Genomic DNA, 16864 nt, shown 5'->3' on the forward strand with positions numbered 1-16864 from the left:
TTCCTAATTCTTGTCAAAATTCACTAATTTCTATCCCTATTTTCGCTAATTGTGAATCTGGATGGTTGGAAGTTCTGTGCACATTATAAATATATATTACATTGGTATCTAATTACAGGAGCGCCAAAGAAAAGACTGATTGAAAGTTCGAGGTCCTGTTTTGAAGTAGATGCAACAACACTTTGGAATCGGCCTTCTCCAATAGGTTATTTTTACAAAGATATTTGGTATGATAGACTTTGTACCAGGCGCCGTACTTATCAAGATTCCATAATGAACAGTTGCATCCGAAATCGTTCTATGTATTTGTTAGGCGACTCCACTCTCCGTCAGTGGCATTATGTCATACAGGACCGCATTAACTGCACGTTTGTCACCGACACGTGGCTCGAGAGCCACAAACATAGACCAGCCACGTGTGTAGACAGGGGTCTAAATTTCACTCTTCACTGGGCCTCACATGGACTCCCGTTCGCCACAGACAACACACCCAGGCGGTATTTCAGGCCGATAGCCTCCAGAATAGATGATATCAATGGAGAAGATCACGTCATCATTGTCATAAATTTATTTGCGCATATGATGTCATTTCATTCAAAAGTATTCTATAATCGAATGCTTACAATTAAAGATGCAATACTAAGGTTGTTTCAAAGAAGTCCAAATGCAACTGTCGCCATTAAAGGACCCTATTATTACTCATTTGAAAAGCAGATGTATCAAAGCTTGTGGATGCTTGATAAGTATGCAGAAATCTACACACATTTAATGCGAGAACTGTTCATTGACCTTGCAAACAGAGTTATCTACCTTGACGGCATGGACATGACAATTTCAGCGGAGACGAAGCACATACACCCATCAAGAAAAACAGTTGTACAAATGGTGGATGATATGTTTTCCAAAATCTGTCCATAACAGTCAGCTCTTTACTTCCAAATTTATAAAGACACAGAAAGCGAAAACGATAAGGAATGGATTTCATTTAGCAAAAATCGTTTTTCAGCAACTTTGGACTAAAATATGACTGAAATGGTTTATTCCGTTACTTTCTTTTTGTTATTGATTCTCGTCGTTTTTTATAGTTGAAGCTGTATGTATGTATGTATGTATGTATGTATGTATATCTATGTTCATATGTGTATATGTATGTGTGTGAATGTATGTGTGTATGTAAGTCTATATATATATATATATATATATATATATATATATATATATATATATACATCAGTCTATGCAGAATATTTTATTTATTATCGTAAATTAGCCAACACGATATTAAATATAGTGGAATCAGCTTTAGTTGTGTTCAGTTATAATTCGAGATGGTTTATTTATTTCAGTTATGCTTTGGAATTACAAGGCTGGTATGAAATCTAGGACTAAGTAACTATATTTTAATTACTGTTAATTCATTTAATGACGTTTTGATGTCAGTGTGAAACATCAAGGCTGTTTATCAACGTTATTAGAATATCAGCACAATACATATGAATTCGTTCGGAACGGCATTGGAACTCGTTTTCAATATTATATGATTTTGGATTTGTGATAGAAATTTTAGGACAATTTTGGATTTAATTCAGAACACATAAAGTTGTTTTTAACTTTGTACTTTAGGGGCCCCGAGTGGCCGAGTGGTCTAAAGCGCTCTCCGTTACGGATCACTGCCATCTCACCTCTGTCTGCTTGGGTTCGAGTCTCGGATTCGGCTAATGTGGGTATGTGAGAAAGCCTGCCAGTAGCTTCTCGTGGGTCGGTGGTTCTTTCTGGGGTTTTCCCGGGTTCTTCCTCCACCATTAATACTGGCCGCCATGTATAGCCTATCGTGTGCTGAGAAATGGCGTTAAACCCTACAACAACAACAACAACTTTGTACTTTGCATTCTCGGGAAATAAATTATTTCTCAAAGTTTACAGACATGTTGCTTTTCACTGTTTTCTATTACTTTTTTTAAGACCATACAACTGTATCATGAAATTGTTGGCTTCTTCGGGATATGAATTTTTTAAAAAATATTTCAGAGCAATTATACTTGCTTTTGAACTTTCAATTAACTTTTGTTTGGAATTTTCTTGCCAGCTATTATGCTCTTTCTGAGGCAAAAGTCTCTTTAACGAAGCACGAGATAAAGAACATTTTAGTTCATGGTTTGGTGAAAAAATGTATTCTTGATCCAAATCTTTGGATGTTGATAATTAAGTGTGGACCTGGCTTTGAGTGTTGATTACTAAGTGTGTGCCTGGCTTTGGGTATTTATTACTAAGTGTGTACCAGGCTTTGGGTGCTGATTACTAAGCGTGTACCTGGCTTTAGGTATTGATTACTGTGTACCTAGTTTTGAGTGTTGATTACTAAGTGTGTATCTGGCTTTGCGTGTTGATTACTAAGCGTGTACTCTGTTCGGACAGGCAATTAACACAATTAGTTTAAAATCCAGATGGAATGGGAGTTGAGAAGGCTTCAGCTTCAGAATTACCAAAGAAGAAAAGAAATGGAAATGCAAACGCAAATAGAAAGAAACAACAGAAGAGAAATGGAAATGCAGAAAGAAGAAAGGAAGATGCAACTTAGATTAAAAGAATTAAAAGAACTGACACTTGGAAAGCATTGCTCTCCTTAACACATGTTCCGATTTTCAGGTTACCAGGAATAATATGTTAGTAATACCTTTAAAAGAAAAGGAAGTAGATCAATATTTTCCTTATTTAGAAAACATGACTGAATATTTGCAATTGCCAAGAGAGCTCTTTGGACTTGTTGTTACAAAAGTGCACTTAGAGGCAAAACTTGTGAAGTCTAAACTTCACTCACGGTACAACACATTTGCTGATTATACTGTGCTTAAGGAATTATGTTGAAAGGGTTTGAGTTGGTACCTGATGCATATCGAAGGTTATTTAGGAATTGTAGAAAAGAAAGTGGATAAACCCACGTCAGGTTAGCAAGGGAAAAGAAGAATCAAATTTATAGGTGATGCGCAGCCGAAAAGGTTAATAATGATTATCATTAACATCAGGACAAGTTGTTTTGATTAAGATCAAGAACTGCATCCTTGGTGACGTTACAACCCACCTTAATGAGAAAAACGTCGACACTTTAAGAAAATGCTGCTAATGTTATGTGTAGATAGGTCTTCCTCCCAAGAGGTGTTTGGTAAAATAAAAACCATTTCGGTCTCTTACGAGTTCTTTCAAGTCTCAGTTTGGCACAACTTTGAGGAATCGAACTTCTGGTAAGATTGATCAGACATCATTATCTCTTCCTACTTGCACTTATTGAAAAAAGAAAGGGCGTGTTATTTTGGATTTCTACAGGTTTAAAAAAAAGCAGCATAATAAACAGAGTGCTGTTCCAAATGCTAGTACTTTAAGATGATAAAGTCACTGTCATGTACTGAAGACAATACATTTGTTGAGTTAAGCAAACCGCTGGCTGTTTTTATTACGGATAATTATTAATCATTTATCTCAAATGTTTCTGTATGACTTCTTGTTGATTCTGCCAAACCTATCAATAGTAAAATATTAAGTGAACAGGAGCTCCTTAGAGTATCTGATTATCAAGTACTTTGTCGAAAAAGTTATCTTCTAGTGTAAGTCTTCGTCAACCAGGAGTAAAATGCGGTTTTGTTTTGATTTGTCCTCAGTCAGTCTCAGGACTCAGGACTGTAGGAACGATGACTTCTTTGCCTATTCAGGGTATTTATTTATTATTGGGCAATGATCTAGCTGGATATAAGGTTATCGTAAATCCTCTTGCAACAACCAAATGTTTGAATCAAAAAGTTCATTCTATTGAAATAATTTAAATCCCCGGTTTATACCCTGCCTGTGCACCTACTAGAGCTATATAAGAGAGAGCTCTTTTTTCGAATAACGATGATTAGAACACTCCTTAAGCTAGCAAATTTATTGATCAGTCTAATGATGAGGTCATTGGTATTTTTGGTATTGATCACCCAATAGGTATCGATCACAATGCTCCTCTCTTAATTACTAATTCTCTTTTAGTCATGCTGACATACAATTTTCATTAGTTTTCTAACACAAACTATCTTGATATCTCCTGTTTGTTTCAGAGAGCTATTATAAAAAGTGAAGCCACACAAAATAACAATTTGCTATTGTTTGACAATTTGGGTCTTTATGAGAAAACGAAGACCACCCAGTGCTTACGAGTGGTCAGTAATCTATCAAAGTGTTGTTCAAACAGGCAATTGTTAATCTAACCCATGAAACTCCATTGGCAGGTGATTTATGAGTCAGTAGGACTTATTACATGATCTTACATAATTTGTATAAGAGGATATTAAAAGTGATGTTAATAAATACTGTAGATCTTGTCACACTTGTTAAATTGTAACAGACCACAATCAGAAGATAGCTAAAGATGATATGCGACCTATTCCTGGATTTGAAGAACCATTTAAAATAATTGTAACTAAGACCAAGTGAGGTAAGGAATACTTGTTGACCATAATGTGTGCTTCCACAGGATTTACAGAGGTTATTCGTGTGAGGAATATTAACACTAAAATCACAGTTAAACTTTGATAAAGTTGTTTTGTACACTTTTAGACCTTCCTAAATCTGTTCAATCTGATAAAGAGTCAAATTGTTGACGGAATCTTTCTAGCAAGTTGTACAAGAAATATACATCTAACAGTTTAAATATAATATATATCACCCTGAAAGTCAAGGGGATTTAGAAAGATTTCATCAAATTTTGAAGAATATCATTCAGCTGTGTTGCATTGATACAAAAAAATATTGGAATGAGGGTTTTTGATTTGTTGTTCTTTGCTGTTAGGGAATAAGTCCACGAATCTTTGGGTTGTAGTCGTTTTGAACCAGAGTTTAGACATAGTGTGGACCATTTTAAGAAAAAAAAAAGAAAATGCTCTCAACCGAAGAATAAGAAATTAATTTTCTTGGCAATGTTGCTGATTTTAATTAAAAATTATCAGAGGTTTGCGATGTAGCAAGAACTAAACATCATTCTATTCACTCCAGAATGAAATCAAGGTATGAGAAATATATAGGTAAGGTGCTTTCAGCATGGTGACAGAGTTTGTGTGATTTGGATTCTAACATAGCTTTAAAAAAATTCAGTGATGTCGGTACAATGTCTGCACTGTAACAGCTTAAAGATATGTCTAACACTGGACCATCATGCCGCAGACATGTAGCATGATGTCTAACCCAGTCACATTATCCTGACACCAGGCAGACCAGACCTAACACCAACCTCTTAATGATGATCGCCAAGCAAGGAAGATCGTAGTTCCATTTGTATATGCTTTTGGTATGACTCGGCCTGGCTTCGAACCCTTGACCTCCCGCATCCAAGGCGGACGGTCTGACTACTAGGCCAAGCGTCAAGGATATCTTAAACAATGTACAAAATTTAGTTATTTTATTCATCAACTGATTGTCATCAAATTATGTGATATCACCTGTAGAAAGGCTGGATCTTTATAACGTAGATTACAATCAGCATGAGAACTCATCGAGAGTTCCCGGTGATATGGCAATGGTCTCTGCCTCCCATGTGGCTTAAAGTAATATTCGCAGATATGACATTGCTGCGCTGATTTGTGCTGTTACAGTTGTGACTGTGTGAGGGGAATGATTGGCGTTGGATTTGTCTGGAGAGCGTTGATGAGTTTTCATTCAGCTATGAATTGCTCAAACAACCAGATGTTGCAATCCTCACCGCGTTGTTGTCCATGCGGCGAAGACAATTCTTCATCGTTGGATCGGCAGGTTTTATAGCCAGTCGAGCAGGTTACTTGCTTGTGTACCACTTGTGTCAAAGAATAGACTGGATTAGGAGAGGTTCCTTGTGCTCTTTCGTGGATAGCATCCAAACCAAAAACGATCTAAATCGCATGCTTTTATTTTTTTGTAGTGGTTTTCAAAGTGTATTGTTTCCTCGAGCGGCATCTGAATGGTTTGTTGTTCATGATAGTATCCAGACTGGTCGTGTAGTCGCTGTGGTTGATGAAATCATTGCAAGCATCAATATCAAAAGTATCCTTGATTTATATGATGCGTGCACTATGATCGACATAACCGGCTGAAGTCGTTGATGTACACGAAATGGTTTTGGTAATACAGTACTATGATGATGCGTTGTGAGGCTGTTTTGGAGATCAGCAGCAGATAGACGACGAACATTATATCACCACCGTTTTTATTATATAGTCCAAACACTTTGATGGAGAGTCAGTCGTTGAGCGCTTCCAGTTTTGGTACGTTTTTGACAGCTGCAGGAAAGGTGATACCAGTGATTATGGTGGTATCAAAATATGACTTGTACTTTGAGACGCGATCGAGATTGTCCTCTGCATGATCTAGCGTGGAAAAGGATGTCCCGCATGAAACATTATCCATCGTTGCTTTTTTTACGTTGATGAATGCTTTGCTGGGTAACATTTGCTTGGGAATCGGTGAGTACTTACTTCCGTGCAACGGTGTGAATTTGGAAGTTTGATATGACTGTAAAGGAATCCTTTGTATGCACATCGTAAACTTTTTCGACGAGTCTGGGGGGTGAAAGACGCGTGATTTTAGCACTTTGTCGTTCAAGAGATTGAATCTCAATTTTAGGTAGTTCATTTATCGATGTCCTCTCTCCTTGACCTGTTCATGATTTATTGCTGAAGTTGAAGGAGTTTGGAAAGCTTAACGGTTTTCCCGTGAGTGCTCTGTACTTGTCTCACATTTGCTAGGGCACGTTGACACCACGCATCGATAGAGCGATGTCCATGAGTTGACAAGCGATCTCGTGTAGGATAAAATCTTGGCCTGGACCTGCCACTACTTTGTGCAGAATTATATGCTCCATCTGTGTAGACAAGTTTAAAAAAATATATCTTTGAGCTGATTGCTCTGTATATAAAGACCTGTCAACTGTTTCATTACTTGTTTGTTATAAAATGCCTATGTGTGGATTCAACATGTGCGAGTGGTTACGTCAGGACAGCACGGAAAATGTAACAAGGTATGCTTGAGAGAGTATTGCGCTCAGCATAATGCCTACATCGCGAATTGAATTAAGGAACTCCTGCCTGGGCTTTCCAGGAGGGTGTTCGAGGTTAGCTCCATGTGTGCCAGAGCTGTGGTGGTCCATATATCCGAGAGATTAAATAGTATTACGAAATATTGAGAACCACCAGCCGAATAGAAACAAATCATCAGCGTTTGACGAGTTTCTGGAGAAGATAAAGCATTATGCAACTGTGCGAGGAAACGAAGTGGAGAGTTCATCCCGTGTTTAGTCGTTAAGAAGCTATCTCGAATGGAGATATAAGTGCGCACTAAAATAAGACATCTGGTCGAGTCAGCACCACCGGATACTTCAGCATCCGTTTGTACATGAGCGGGATCAGGGCAACACTGTACCATCATCGTTTTGTGTTTGAAGCTCAATGAAGAGATATTTCAATCGGATACACCGTCGTTAATCTCAACGCGGAAAATCGGATACTCGATTAGATAATTTAGTGATAAGACCTGACGGATAGTAAAAATTAATGTCATGGAAACATAAAATTGTATTTGTTAATGCTTTTGAAGTTAAACAATGAAAAAGTGTTTTTGAGCAGTCTATAATTTGGGGGATCTGTACGAAAACCTGATGAGCTCCTCTCGACGCATGAAAGAGATGCAGTCCTTGGAAATCAGATGTTTATCGTAGACGATGTTGAGCATTTCATTGTCGTTGAGCTTTTTTATTGCGTAGCCGTAAGCAGCAATAAATCGGTTCCTATCCCGATTATTTCGGTGATCGCTACGGCCACGCTGATGTCAATGTTGAGATGGAACACATTTACCATGACATCTTTTAGATTTTCAACGATGACATAAGTGAGATATCGGGTGTGATCCACTGCATTGACCACGGTGAGGTATACCTCATGGTTGACTTAAGCCATGTTTTCTATGAAATCTTCTTAAGACAAGGTCTTGAAAAACAGACGTTCCTATATTTAAGAATAAGATAATTTTAATATATGTCTAAGAGCTGTTTCTCTCATACATTTCATGTAGTTCTGACTGATCAGATCCTCATCGTAAAAGATCTTCACGATGATATTTTAGGATAACTCCCTACATTGCTCTCGCGAGAGTAACACATGCTTGCATGCTGCTAGTGCTCCCGGCGTTTTTGGCAGCGTCTGTTCGAGTGTTACAAGCACGTTATTTCGAATCACCATCGCAATGGCTTCTTAGAGCGATTCTGGATTGTGCGAGATCACATCGGTGACGATGTCCCCGTCATCCCCGACAGTATGGCTGCTGTATCCATACATTTTCTATGTATAATTCGTGACGTACTCTGTATCGTAGGCTATTAAGAATCGGCTCAGCGATGTTAGTCCGCAATGATTTCATACCATGTCCACGACGAGATCGTCGACGGTTCTCATCTCGCGAATCAGCAATACCATTCCAAAGGGAGCCCCTCACAAATACAATTGGAGGTTATTGAGCAGTTTCTCATACGGCTACACAGCCTGCTTGGCGCAAATTGCTTTTGGCATCCAGTCCTGGCCCAATGAGTTTGATCATCGTTTGTAAGGCCAATCTGGCTCCAGGCAAAATCAACATCATCGATTGCCAATCGCCCCCATAGAGATCACCCCGGTGGCAGTCACGGCGAGCAGTGTCACCGATATGAACGTCAGTATGAGTTTGTATGGTCGAAACGCGTGCTTTTACACGTAGACTCTTCAGCGGAAATGGCGATAATACGATTCTAGCTCGCGAGGCTGTTCAGCCGACAAATTCTCGTCGATATGGTTGAAATCGTTCAATGGCTTCATTTTGCGTCTACTAAACGTTTCAGCAGCAGTTCAAGTTGTGTCAAATGCTCACTTAAAAACTTCACATGCACGTTAAACTTATCCTCGTTGACCATAATGTCATTCACTGTTTCTCCGACAACCCAAAGTTGGTATCTATTTAACCCTTTTGTGATTTTCGTCATTTGCGTTACTTTTACAGGATCTGCTAACGTGTCACGAGTCGCTGCAGTTCAAGATGGTCCAGATATCGCTGTGCTTCTATCACATGTAACAGCCGGAACACTTCAAGTTATTTTTCGATGATATTTATAAATGTAATACTATGGCAGGGCGAATTTTTCAACATTGAGATTTACTTGTTAGAAGTCTTTTTTCGTTGGAAACATGAAATCTCCATCCAAAGAAGCCCACTGACTCCAATATTTTCTTCGATATTTTTCTCAATGATTTATGTTATCCAGAAGTTCATGAGATGCCTTTCACACATAGACAATCATTCTTTGTGGAGGAACACTTCCTTTCTTCAAACACTACTCAGTTTTTGTTAAATTTGTCCATGCTCTCGTGATCTTTTCGGTGCGTTTCATCCTCTTCCTTTCGAGCAATCCGTCGTCGTTGAATGTCTCCAGTTTCACGATCACGTCCACGGGGCTCGGATACAATTGTGCGATGATGTCGTGGACGATGACCTCGATGGGTTTTACCAGCTGAATCGTTTCTCGGTCGTTACAAAATTTAATTACATCAAAATACTTGTCCATCGCGTCTCTGAGCAACTGTTTTGTATGTCTAACTGAAATATGAGTTAGTTTTATGTCATTGTCTTTACACTGTTCATGTGCATATTCTACTGATAACTTACGTTTGTCACCTGACTGATATCTGGATAAATCCCTGTGGCCTGCATGAGAACGAGATTGTCATTTTCATCATACGACCGATCCTGTCTGTAAGTACCGTCAAACAATAACTGATAAAGTTCGATAGCTAATCGGACAATTTCCGCCAATGCAAAATCTATATAGTGCTAAAATAATCGGATTAGATCAGTTTATTCAATATAAATATTTGGAAATGACGTTACCCAGAATTAGAAGTTTATGCCTTGAGCGCAGTAAACTTAAATGTTTAATACGTCCGGGTCGTGATCGACGCGGAAATGTAAAACCCCATTGTGGTGACTCCGTTGTAAAGCACATCCGCTGTGCTGCCGGATTGTTATTAGATGAACGTGGATACGACCGAAAGTGGTACATCCAATTTGCTCATGAACATGCTGCTGAATAACACGTCGAACTATGACCGAGTAATCATTTACATGCTCAATCCTCATCAAATTCGGAAACGGTGACAGCAACAATGGGAGACTTTTTCGTGATATCGGATCTGGAAGAGACACCACCCATAGAAGAACTGGATTCGGACGAGCATAAGATCATCGTGTTCGACGACATTAAAATCGACCGCAAGAACATAAACTAAATCTGACTATTTTGTCGCTGTTGCAGAACGAGCGCTGTAATAGCTTCTCTCTCACTAAGTCGTACTACGACATGCCTGAATGCATCTGACGAAACATGGGATGCTTTGTTCTCTTTTCCGTAATCAAAAACCGTGATATCGACACCATCGCGAGAGATCATTGCAGCGGCATCACAGGCTATCAATTGAAGGACTATTATGTCTTGGCGACAGTTTCTCCAAGCACAATTTTATTACCTTTTATCACTATGCGGGAACGAACCAAGAACGCTATCGAAAAGGCTTTGACGAATTGTACCATCCTTCTTCGTATACACATGTCGTTTGAAAAGATAACCAGCCGTTGCCAGCACCAGGCTGTCCTCAAAACGTTTATCGAGCAACAGTCAGCCTTACGTTAACGCGTACTCGAAGACAATGTGCTATAGCAGCCATTTCAACGCGATGTCACCGAAGAACTGTGCAAACCCCTTCTGACAAAACTTGGAGAAGTCAAAACGATATCAAGCAAGCTCAGCTGCTGTAAATGCTAAATCGAATCGACAATATCAACAACGATTACTGGAGGAAATAACTCAGCAGAAACTTCCTGAGACTCCCAAAAGCTACATGCCACGATAATAAAACGAGCGGAAGCCAAACAAAAAGGATATACTAGGTATGCCAAACTTTATAAATGAAACAAAAATAGAAAGAAACATCATCAACTCCCCAGAAGATTGAAAAAGAAAAGGAAAAAACGAAGTCAGCCTTGAACCGCTCAAGAAAGTGGACTAAAGGCTTCTCCTGGAAAAAGAAACATTTCAGAGAGAATGCTCGGAAGTGGAAATAGCCAAACAACATGAGCAGCCTAACATCAGTCACGCTGTGAGTGATCTGGTGTTTAGCATCGGTTATCAAAATCCTTCTACATTAAGTAAAGAATGGTTAGAACATATTGTAAAAGAAACAATTCCAGAAATCAAAGATTACATGTTGCTAGGATTTGTTGCTGAGGATAATTACTATAACGAGTTAGTTTCGTGCGGATTGATAACTCGCGTCAACTGTATGTATTTACCTTATATTAAATAAAACAAAAAGCTCATCAGTCAGACAAAAAGTCTCGCGCCCGGGAGCCTGGCTCATATTTCAAATGGCAGATCCAAATTCTACGCAGTCTGAAACATGAGCAGGATTAGAGTCTGCTCAGTTAAAAGAATAAGCGGATCCAGAGGCGTAGAGAGGAGCAACTACTGAATTTACAAAGGAGTTATTAAGAGAAGTAGGAACATTTATTAAAAAAAAAGAAACCTGTCCTAGAAACTGAGAAAATCAACCGTCCTTATGTGCTAGCAGAAAAACAACGTCAAGAGAAAAATAAACGAGGCGAGGTGGAAAGACGACCACTGGACAAGGCATGCGCTATTATCACAATCCAACAGAGATCGTCTCGCGGTTGAAGTCAATGATCGCGTCCAAATAAGCGGGTAATGTCAGAGTGGTAGCCGATAACAAGAAGGTAGTTATCCTCAATCATTTTCTAGACAAAAGTCTGGTGAGACCACATCAATAAAAGATTATGTACGTTGACTAGATTTAGTGGCAATCCATTTACATGGAAAACATAATTTTCCAACATGGCTGGCCCTAGACGATACCACGCTGCTGTTCGATCGAGTTGCGTTCGGTTCCTTCCACGGTGAGGTATAATCCACCAGTGGAATTAGACCAGTAGTCGTCGTACGAGATCCGTTGATTTCCGACGAAATCTGGAATAGTTCCTTAACGTTTCCGCGAACAACAATTTTTTTCCCGTATTCACAGACAAAATGAGCAGCTAAGAGACGATCACGCGCACATCGACTTAAAATCGTAGGTCAGTTTTTGTCCACTCTGTTTTTCTCGGCACGAGTAGCTCTTCCAGGCATTTCAGAGAAAGCAGCTCTGGTTACCCTCAAAGCGGTTAAAGTGGAAGTCTCCAAGGCGGCCTCTGCCGATGACACGTCTGTGGGACAAAAAATAGCCAGCAAAATTATGCCTCAATCGACCACGCCATCACCGTTGTCGACAGCAACTGTGCAGAAAATTCAGCTGTCCGATCTTTCCATGCAGGCCACCAGGCTCTTCAGAAAGCTGCGACGGTACTCAGCGTTAGATCGGAAAAGATTTTACATGATCTGGAGAGAAAGGACGGTGTACAAAAGACCCCATCCGATGGCGGCATCATCTCTGGCATTGGATTAAAATGATTCTGGTGAGACATTTTCAAAAGCATTCTCAAGAGATGTTTGGACAAAAAATATAATGTATATCAATAATCGAGGGATTTATAGTAACAATAGTATAACATAGCGACGTCACGTATTCGAGGTTTACACACGATTACCATAGGCTGAAGGATGACACCCCTGTTGACGACTCGACGATCGAGTACGAGTACGTGTAAAACCAGGAGCGAACATTACCAATCTCAACGCTAGCACACATCGAAAAATCGATACACGTGATAAAGATACGCGTACCTGCTTCCACATGAAGCCAGAAAGGACGTCCGCGGAAAAGTACGACCTGCGGGTGGCGGTACAGACTATGCACAAGGATCTCAAGTTACGCTGCAAAAAAATCGGATGGTCGTTATTGAAGTCGGTGGTTGTAGTAGTAATTTAAAGAAATGCATGAGGTTACAGGCTAATGAAATAGTATTAAAATGCGAAGTTACGTGATAAAATGTCGGATAGTGTTTTGGAAGTTAATTAAGTGATGAAATGTAGGGATGGTGATTTGAAGTCGATTAATTTACAAAATGTTGGGATGGTGATTCGAAGTTAATTAAGAGATAAAATGTTGGTATAGTGAAATCAAGTTAATTAGGTAATACAATTGTGGGATAGTAACATGAAGTTAATGAAATGATCAAGTGTTGAGATAGTAATTTGCAGTTAAGTGTTGAAATGTTGGGATAGTGATTTTAAGTTCTTTAAGTGATAAAATGTTGGGCTGGAAATTTGATATTAAGTGATAAAATGTTAAGATAGTGATTGAAGATGCACATGAGGATACTGAGTGTGTGTGTGATTTGTAATTTTAAAATAGCTTTAACAGTTTTTCACTCATATCGCTACGACGTCTGCAGTGTATCAGTTTATAGTAATGTCGAGCACAGGGAGATCATGCTGCAGACATGTAGTATCATTACATGCCAACCATTACGCTTTTTACGTAATCATCACGCGTTTTTTCACTAAATTACGCCTTACGCTTAAATGTCTTCAGATTACGCGTTTTCGGTATATCCCCCTCCAAAAAATTAATAATTTGTTTTCTCATTTTTATTAACATCTCCTTAATCCCACATACCATATTCTAGAAAAGACGGCTTATACGTAACTACGACATCAGTGTACTCTTGTCCGTAGACTTGCATGCACTTTCCTGACACTATTATGTTCTATTTATAGCAGTTGCCCTATTCCCAAGAAACAGTCTGGTTCTACTTTCAAACTTTTGACCTCGGTTTATATTTATAGCTGCTGTATGGCTTAGTTAGTAGAAAACAGACTGGTTTTCTAACTTGCTAACTTTGCTCGCAGATTTTTTATTCAAATTCATATCTGGTACAGAACCAGTCTGTATGTATTTGGCGCTAAGAGTCAAGTCTGATATATCCTAGTCGATGAGTGTGTTAGGGCAAAACTATTTTTCATATAATCTCACAGATGGATTAGAAAAAATGAAAAATCGATTCAGAGAGGAATACATGAATAACATATTACAGCGTTCCATTCTAGTGCAACTTCACGCTCCTTGCAGGCTGTGTGGAAAGGATTTTAATAATGATCGTGTTAGTGAAACAAAGAAACCTTGAATTAGCTCGTTTTACTGACTCCAGTAGTAAGGTAACTTCTACTTTTACAGCAGAACTAAATTGTGAACACGAATTGAATAATTTCTGAGGCGTTATGTACCGTGTTTTTTTTTAAAGAACACTAACTACTCCCGATTAAAAAATTGCCGAAAAATATGCATGTGCAAGAACAAAATTATCTAATATTGTTAGGTGTTTAGCAGAAGATACTTCACTTAAAATTGCAGATGCCATGAAAATTGGGCCATTTAGAGTTGCAACAGACAGGTATAGTGATTATGATGGTAAAACGTTGTACCCAACCTGTATAAGAGACTTTGACAACGAAAAGGGCAAAGTCAGAGTGCTCTTCTCTCATTACCAGATTTAACAGTAGATTCCATTGAAGAAAACAATTTTTATTTGCTTGATAATGCTTTGGATAAATATAAGTTGGCAGAACGATATGGGATTTTCAGCTAATGCTGCGTGAGTGATGACTGAAATTCATAAAGAAACGCATTCTATATTTTGAAAAATGTCTCCATCATTGTTCATATCAGGTTGTCTCTGTCATATGATGCACCATGCTGCAGGAAAGGCTGCTGATACATTAGAAGGAGAACTCCTGAAGTGTCAAGTTGGCACTCTACCTGACATTGTAATTCATGCGGACAGAGCTGATTTTTTTCCATCTTATTTCCCAGCTAGAAGACCAAATAGTTTGAAGAGATAAATTTCCTCTTCTTTGTCAGGATATGAAAGGAATATTGGTTCTTTACCATTCTAATGCTGACTATGAGAGATTGTTCAGCATTGTTAACAAAAGTAAAAATGTACACGGTCAAAATACCATAGTCACATTTACCACTCCCTCTTTAATTACTATTCTCTAATCTTTTTCTTATAAACTATTCATATTTAAAAATTGTGTAAGTAAAGCTTATCCAGGCTAAAAATTCATTCTCCAAACACTGAAAATCAATTATATTGTGGTCACTGGGAAAAAGCATCTATGTATAAAAAATTTACAAATTTTCACATTGCCAATAAAAAGAAAACGAAAACGTTTGCTAAGTTGTTATAACTGAATAGTCCTTCTTTGCGTAATCGTTCAAATCGGCAAATATTGCCATTCTTCTTGGTTTTATGCAGCAGTGATTAACATGGCTGAAACAATTTTAAACGTTTAGCCACTCAAAGCAGCTAGAAATTCAGTGATCTTTATTAATGAGCTGAAAGCAAATAAAGCAGTGTTTTTTTTAATAAGGTCACTTTCTCCAAGGACCGATACTGTCCGCTGCTTTTAAAGGTGTGGACCCCTGGTACTCATACTGATGACCATGGCATACTATCAGGACCGCCAAGTAATTGTTCTGTAGACTGCTGGCTGAATTATACCCTACTTATACAAACGTTTTGGAAAATTTCACCGATCACAAGAAGTTAACAACCTTGTGTCATAATTGAAATTCTCTATCTTCTAAACTACATTGAACTACTATTATATTTTCAGGCAGGATTTATTATTGAGACTTCTCCGAATCAAAAGACTGCTGGACAACAAATACATCATGTATTTCTCTCAAGGTAAAATATAAACAAAAACAATAATCCAATACGTGGGAATCTGAACTAAGCTTAAAAGCTTTTACTTACAAGATATCCATAGATTGAAACATTATCTGAGAACCTTAACGTGTTAAGTATGTTTCTCCTTAAATTTGTAATCCTTTACTTTACATGAAAGAATTTAAATAGAAGGAATGACAATATTGTTACAATAGTACTAAGGAATATTTTATCTGTTGGTATATTCACCAGTGTGAAATTAATTGTGTTGGCTGCAGTTTGAAAGAATCATGAAAGTGATGATGGTGGTGGTAGTGGAGGTGATTATATATGCACTCCATGGGGGAAAAAATTGAAATTCAAAGGGATTGCAGTTAAAAGACTCTTACTCACTGACGGCAAAGTGTATAGCCTTAACTGGTGTGTTGGTATAAACGAATGTTGAGTATGACATGCTATGTATGATCTCTATCTTACTATTGTATACTTGAAGCCTACATTCGTTCACAACGTCATATATACTTCATATAGTATTATCCCTTAATTATGCTCAGATTATAATTACAATCTTATTTTTTATTTACATATAGCCTTTACTTCATTAACAAGTAGATTTTGCATGCAAATGATCGTACATGTAATCTTCTTGTTAATTTTATTTGCCTCAATCTATTTATGTGCCTATGATTCCATTATTTCATCCATCATTACAACCAAACACACACACATTCCTTTGCAATTCATGTCTTGTGAAATTTTTTAAATGAGATTTCAAGCTATTTTTTTAACATTCACTTTTTGCATTTTGTATTATGTCATGAGATGCATTGCATATACCTTTTCCACATTTTACCGCCCCGTTGGCCTAAGTGGTTAGACTGTCCGCCTCAGATGTGGGAGGTTGTGTGTTGGAACCCCGGCCGAGCCGAACCAAAGATTTTTAACAAATGGTACAAGCGACTGCCTTCCTTGGTGCTTAACATGAAAAGGTTAGTGTTAGGACTGGTCGTCCTGGTGTCTGGATAATGTGACTGGGTGGGACATGATGCTACATATCTGCGGCATGATGCCTCAGTGCTAAACATCACTGTAAACTGGCACACTGCAGACAACATAGCGATATTACTAAAACACTATTATAGCTGTTAAAAATCCAAGTCACTCA

At 38.3% G+C, this 16864-nt stretch overlaps 1 protein-coding gene across 1 annotated transcript in view; it reads left to right on the top strand.

Annotated features, from left to right (window-relative positions):
• LOC149799476 (NXPE family member 2-like) overlaps positions 1–1142 on the top strand; it is a 33137-nt gene extending 31995 nt beyond the window's left edge. Inside the window, exon 6 of the mRNA XM_089958845.1 lies at positions 119–1142. Coding sequence (XP_089814971.1) covers positions 119–918 — 800 coding nt within the window. The 3' untranslated portion in view covers positions 919–1142. The remainder of the gene's footprint in view (positions 1–118) is intronic.
• The last annotated feature ends 15722 nt before the right edge of the window (positions 1143–16864 follow it).

Source organism: Sinohyriopsis cumingii, chromosome 5 (genome assembly GCF_028554795.1).
Source record: "Sinohyriopsis cumingii isolate HCF-2022 chromosome 5, ASM2855479v2, whole genome shotgun sequence".
NCBI classification, from domain to species: domain Eukaryota; kingdom Metazoa; phylum Mollusca; class Bivalvia; order Unionida; family Unionidae; genus Sinohyriopsis; species Sinohyriopsis cumingii.